This window comes from Dipodomys ordii, unplaced genomic scaffold (assembly GCF_000151885.1).
Source record: "Dipodomys ordii isolate 6190 unplaced genomic scaffold, Dord_2.0 Scaffold124, whole genome shotgun sequence".
Classification (NCBI taxonomy): Eukaryota; Metazoa; Chordata; class Mammalia; order Rodentia; family Heteromyidae; genus Dipodomys; species Dipodomys ordii.
The window spans coordinates 3,586,282-3,592,840 of record NW_012267340.1 but is presented as its reverse complement, the minus strand read 5'-3'; the positions used below and the strand labels follow the sequence as shown (position 1 = coordinate 3,592,840).

Below are 6,559 nucleotides of genomic sequence, written 5' to 3'. Positions count from 1 at the left end.
GCGCGCGCGCGCGCGCGCGCTTCCCAGGCACTGGTGACTCATACCTGTAATCCTAGCTTCTCAAGAGGCTGAGATCTGAGGATTGCTGTTTGAAGCCAGCCTAGGTGAGAAAGTCTGTGAAACTTTTATTTCCAATTAACCACCAGAAAACTAGAAGTGGAGCTGTGACTCAAAGTGGTAGAGTGATCCCCTTGGGCGGAAAAAGCTCAGCACCAAGGCCCTAAGTTCAAGTCTCAAGGCTGACCAAAGGGAATAAAATAAAAAAATAAAAAACAAATGTCAGAGACTGGATGGTGAGAGTGGCATGGCAGTTCAATTCAATTGCATAAAGGAAGAAATGCCCTGTAGTTTTCCATACAGGGCTCAAATGTAAGTGGACACTGGTCTTCTCCAGCATCTTATCTTCTAAAGTCTCTCCAAACTTGATCTGCCTTTTTTGTAGGAACTAGAGTTTGTAATTTCAATCAACCCTTCCCCCAAAGAAAATATTAATATAGTGTAGAAGAGAGGATTAGTGCACAGATTTGGAGCCAGACTAGTTAAGATTTTCATCCCAGCTCAGTTACTTGCTAGCAATCTCTGTATGTCACTTTCCTCATCTGCAAAGTGGTATTTCCTTACAATGGCTATACACAAGGATTTGTTTCAATATTTGCTGAGTGTTGGCAATAATGCTTGGCACTTAAGAGGAGGGAAGGCATGTGTATACAAACACACACACACACACACAGAGCAATGTTCATAGCTGCTTTCTTTGAAATGTTCAATGCTGTACATAACCTAAATATACATCTCATAAAAAGGAATGAACTCTTGATTGAGGCTACTCTGCTACCTAAATGGATCCCACAATAACTAATAATTATGGTCAATAAAGTCAACAAAAGCAAAAAAGAGAGAGAGAGACACACACACACACAAAAGCAAGGTTATGTACTTTGGTTCTTTACCAGCAAAATTCTAAAAAAATGAAAGTGAATCTAGAATAGCAGAACAGACACTGGCTGCCTGTGTGGAAAGAAACTGGAAAAATTATCACAGGGAAGGAAAATTTTTTCTTACAGGAAGGGGATGGGTAGATATGTTGACTATCTTGATGGTGTACAGATATATCAAATTGTATCAAATTTCATTTTAAGTGCATGCAGTAAATGACTATATATTAATCATAACTCAGTAAATGTCTTTTAACTTTAAAACAAAAAGAATTTATGCCTGGACATAAACAATGCTGCATAAATCTGAAATGTTTTGAGTTTACATCCATGATGGTAGAGTATATGGGAACTTCAACCCACGGATAACAGGACTTAGAAAGGAGGCTGGCAAAGGAGGATTTTAATCTTTTCCTTATGTCCCTGTGTATTTGAATGTATTATTAAAAAGTAAAATGGAGGGGCTGGTAATGTAGCTTAGTGGTAGAGTGCTTGCCTAGCATGCATGAAGCCCTGGGTTCAATTCCTTAGTACCACAAAAACAGAGAAAGTCAGAAGTGATGCCATGGCTCAAGTGGTAGAGTGCTAGCCTTGAGCAAAAGAAGCTCAGGGTCAGTGCCCAAGCCCTGAGTTCAAGCCCCAGGACCTGCAAAAAAAAAAAAAAAGACTGAAAGAATTAAAAAGTAAAATGGATAGAAATGACAAAATAATGGTAGTTGCAGGGAAATGGATTAAGCTAGAAGGAATCATGTTGAGCGAGGTAAGCCAACAGCAAAGAGACAAACGGTACATGGTCTCCCTGATAAGTGGATGCTAAATCCAAAATGTTAGGTGATATGACAAAATTAACAGGACTAAGAAACAAAGAACTCCCACTCATCTGGTCGAACCACTACTAAATATCCCCATGCTGCTGATCACATGTATGGTGTATAGTGTACACCGTTATATGTTATAGACTGTGATAGACAATTTGCTCCAGGAAAGTTAGAATGAACTTGTGACTTTAAATGAGCATATTATTCCACAATACTGTGAAATTTGGGACATTATGTAATCACTTAACCACAATTTAAAAAAAAAAAGAACCTGGGGAAGGTAGGGAGGGAAGGGATGGTAGGGGGAAAACAATGGAGGGGGTAACAATACTCAATAGGAAGTGTACTCATTACCTTGTTCATGTAACTGTAACCCTCTGTAGTATCTTTACAATAAATTTTTTTTAAAAAAGTAAAATGGAGGAAAAAATTAGATAAAATGGTATCTAGCTACGAGAATACTTTCCAAGCCGGGCATCAGTGGCTCAAGCCTGTAATCCTAGCTGTTGAGAAAGCTGAGCTTTGAGGATCAAGGTTCAAAGCCAGCCCAGGCAGGAAAGTCCAGGAGACTCCCCTCTACAAGTAACCATCAGAAAACCGGAAGTGGCGCTGTGGCTCAAGTGGTAGAGCACAGGAACAAGAGCTCAAGCCCCACCACCGACAGATGGATTCACAGACCAACAGACAGAATACTTTCCAACTTTACAATCTCACAAAAAAAATGACTAAGAAGACAGAGATTGGACATAACACTCACATACACAAAACGATGTTGCCAACCCAACCCTTGCAGCCTACAAAAAGATTTCTAGGTCAGGAAAACTATCCGAGGTTAATGGTTTCCGTACTGGAGGCCTGTGATGTCAGACCATCTGTGTTCCACTACGCCCATCTCTCCTATGGCAATGAAGAATTTTTACCCAGCCCTTCAGCAATTAAAATTAGAACAGGAGCCAATTGGGAAGTCTAGTCCTCTTCGCTTCCCATTGAGCATGTTTTATTTGGTTGAGTGTTTTGGTTTGGTTCGGTTTAGGCACACATCAGAAAGCCACCTCCCTGTCAAGGGTGATCAACATCTTTCCACATACACGAAGAAACTACAACTCCCAGAAGACCCTTCTGCAGGCGGGAGAGGGGGAAAACGGTGCATGTGTTAGGCGGCCTGACTTTAGACCCTCCCTACCCTGCCCAAATGCCCACCACATGGAAAAACTTGTGCAAAGGACAGGGGGAGTCGCTTGAAAACGTACACCAGGCAAGACGTGTGAGTAAGGAAGGTTATCGGTCAGCGGGCACGTGCAGTGCCGTGTGCTACAGCAGGTGTGACAGGCTTATCCCTCCAATGGGCGCAAGAAGAGGGAGGCTCGATAGCCACGCCCATTTGGGCGTGGCGTGAAAGTGCCCGACAGTCAGCTCTGCAATGCACCTGAATAAATGCAACTGAACCTTAAGAGTTCTTCCCTCCTGGAGATAGGAAAAGGGTACAGAATCAGAAGGAAACAGCAGAGAGGCCCATCAGCTGCGCTGGACATTCACGAAAGTGAAGTAAGCAACTCAAGGGCAGCGATGGGAGGGAGGGAATGAGAGAGAAAGGGGGAACAGCTGACACTCAGCAAAAGGAAAGAAATCACCCCATTTGGAAAAAAGTGTTTGTGACTTTTAACTATCAATATGCCACAATACTGTGAATTTTGTGAAATCTATGTAATCATTTAATCTCAATTTTAAAAATACAAAAATATAAAAAGACTTCTTCCCTCCTGAGACAAAATTACTGGGGCAGACTTTATGGGGAAAATCTTGGCAACATTATTATCTTTGAAATGCACTTAAAATGGTGCAGCCATTTGGAAAAGCTTGACAACTCCTCCAAAGGTTCAACATAGTTTTTTTCATCTCACCCAGGAAATCCACTTCGAAGTATATATTCAAGAAAACTGAAAATATATGGTCACTGTGAAACTTGCACATGAATTGTTAATAAAAGCATTTTTTTTTGGTCGGTCATGGGGGCTTGAACTCTGGGCTTGGGCACTGTCCCTATGTTCTTCAGCTCAAGGCGAGAGCTCTACTGCTTGAGCCATAGTACCACTTCCAGTTTTCTGGTAGTTTATTGGAGATAAGAGTCTCACAGACTTTCCTGCCTCGGCTGGCTTTGAACCGTGATCCTCAGATCTTAGCCTCCTGAGTAGGATTACAGGCATGAGCCACCGGCACCCGACTAAAAACCATTATTTGTAATGGCCAACAACCCAAATGGCCATTGACTGGGAATAGATAAAAATAACATATATTGCAACATTATTCAGTCAAGAAAGGGAGTGAAGTCCTGATATATGCTGCGATGTGAATGAACCTGGAAGACACTGGTAATTGAAAAGCCAAGCAAAAGCCATATATATATATATGTATAAAATGTCCAAACTAGGTGAAACCAGAGACTGGAAATCGATTAGTACTTGACAGGAGGAAGTGGGCAGGGAGTGAAAAACTGTGGTCACAGGACCACATTTGCTTTTGGGGTGCAGAAATCTGGGGGGGAGAAGGGATTATTAGTGGTGATGGTTCCACAATCATGAAACTATACTAAAACATGTTAAAATGTTCATGGGGAATTAGAACTCAGTCAAGCCATCATATGTGAGAGAAACTACCCTCGAATTTTTTTTTTTTGTCAATTGTGAGGCCTGAACTCTGGGCCTGGGAACTGTCCCTGAGTTCTTCAGCTCAAGGCTAGTTAGTGCTCTACCACTTGAGCAACAGTGCCACTTCTAGCATTTTCTGCTTATGTGGTGCTGAGGAATTGAACCCAGGGCCTCTTGCATGCAAGGCAAGCACCCTATCACTAAGCCACCTTCCCAACCCCCGACCCTCGAAATATTAAGGCAACAGGTTCTGGCAATGGTCAGGGGTTTCTATTTTTTTTTATTGTTGTTTTCTACTTCTCATTATGCTAATTTTCTCTCTCCAATGAGCAAATCAAAGCCTTGGGAATGGATTCTTCACTGGATTCAAATACAAACTGAGCTGGGCAATCTTAGGCAAGGTACTTAATTTTTCTAAACCTGTTTCTTCCTATGAAATTATGAGGGGGAGAGGAGAGTGTATTGTTACCCACACAGAATAGTGTTCAGAGTTAAATGAGAAAATCTTGCAGTTCAGTGCAGAACCTGGAGCCTCAGCGAGAGCCAAAGAAAAATACCATGCTGGGTACCGGTGGCTCACACCCATCATCCCAGCTACTCAGGAGGCTGAGATCTGAGGATCACGGTTCAAAGCCAGCTCAGGCAAGAAACTCCGTGAGACACTCATCTCCAATAACCCACTCAGAAAATGGTGCTGTGGCTCAAGTGGTAGAGTGCTTGCCTTGAGCTGAAGAGCACAGAGACAGCACCCAGGCCCACAGTTCAAGCCCCACGACGGACCAAAAAAAAAATTTTTTTTAATTAAAAGAAAAATACCACTTGACTTATTTTTGGGGGATTGGGGGGAAGGGTGTCTGTAACTGGGGCTTGAACTCAAGGCCTGACCTTCGGTCCCTGAGCTTTTCTTTAGCTCAAGGCTGACGGTCTAACACTTGAGCCACAGCTCCATTTTCGGCTAACAGAGATACAGTGTGGTGATTATTATTATTATATTATGGTTAATAGAGAGGGATAAAGAGTCTCAGTGACTTTTCTGCCGGAGTTGGCTTCGAACCTCAATTCTTTTGGGTTTTTTTGTGTTGTTTTTTGGTCGTGGGGCCTGAACTCTGGGCCTGGGCGCTGTCCCTCAGCTCTTCAGCTCAAGGGTAGCGCTCTACCACTTGAGCCACAGCACCACTTCTGGCTTTTTCCTGCTTGTGGGGTGCTGAGGACTCGAACTCAGGGCCTCATGCAGGCGAGGCAAGCGCTCTACCCCTGAGCCACCTTCCCAGGCCCCTGAACTTCAATTCTCAGCGTCGCCTGAGCAGCCTGGGCCACGGGCGACCGGCTCATGATGTTTAAATATGCTTTTTACTTACACTTTGGGGGGAAGGGGAATAATGTCTCTTTTCTGACGAATTTACCTCACGGCCCGCGGCGACTGCGCAGTCTTCCCTCGGAGAAAGAGATTCCACAACTCCTACTTACCCGTTCGTTAAAGCGGCCCTTTCCTCTTGTTCTTTCCACCCCGCGCGTGAGCACTTGCACAAGACTTTTCTAGAAAGCGCACTTTGTCCGGGGGGAAGCCGCGAGATCGCGCACCTACTCAGCAGGCCCCAAAAACAAACCGCCACAGGCACGCACTTCCGGTTCCGCGGAGCTAGGTGCGAGGACGCGACGACGAACTTCCGGTCCCCGCCCCCGCCCCTCGCGCCGGCACGCGCTCGCTCTGGGCCCGCCGGCCTTTCATTGAAAAAAAAACCCTCCCTGGACGATCACGTGAGAGAGGCGTGCGGGGCCTCGTGACGCCACTTCCCCCGGAACCAATGGGAGTCTCTGTTTATGGCAGGGGAGGAGGGAGGGAAAGCTCAGGCTGGCCACGCCCCCTCCCTCGGCGGCGCAGAACGCTGAGGCGGAGCGGGCGGCGGCGCGGCTGCGGCGCCGCGGGGGGAAGAGGGTACGTCGGTTGCTTTCTGCAGCCGCGTCTCCGCCGAGCTCCCCGAGGCCGTTTTTCGGGGCGTCCTACGTCTCCTTCCGGTACCGAAGACGCCGGCCTTTGCGGGCAGCTGGATCCGCGTCCCGCCTCAGCGCCCGGAGGACATGCTGGAGAGAGAATGAACCAGAGGGACACGCTGGTGCATCTGTTTGCCGGGGGGTGCGTACGGGCGGGGAAGCGAGGGCG

At 45.7% G+C, this 6,559-nt stretch overlaps 1 protein-coding gene across 1 annotated transcript in view; it reads left to right on the top strand.

The window, feature by feature from the left end:
- The first annotated feature begins 6,295 nt into the window (after positions 1-6,295).
- Slc25a36 (solute carrier family 25 (pyrimidine nucleotide carrier), member 36) overlaps positions 6,296-6,559 on the top strand; it is a 21,054-nt gene continuing 20,790 nt past the window's right edge. Inside the window, exon 1 of the mRNA XM_013029924.1 lies at positions 6,296-6,532. Within this exon, the coding sequence (XP_012885378.1) occupies positions 6,492-6,532 (41 nt within the window). The 5' untranslated portion in view covers positions 6,296-6,491. The remainder of the gene's footprint in view (positions 6,533-6,559) is intronic.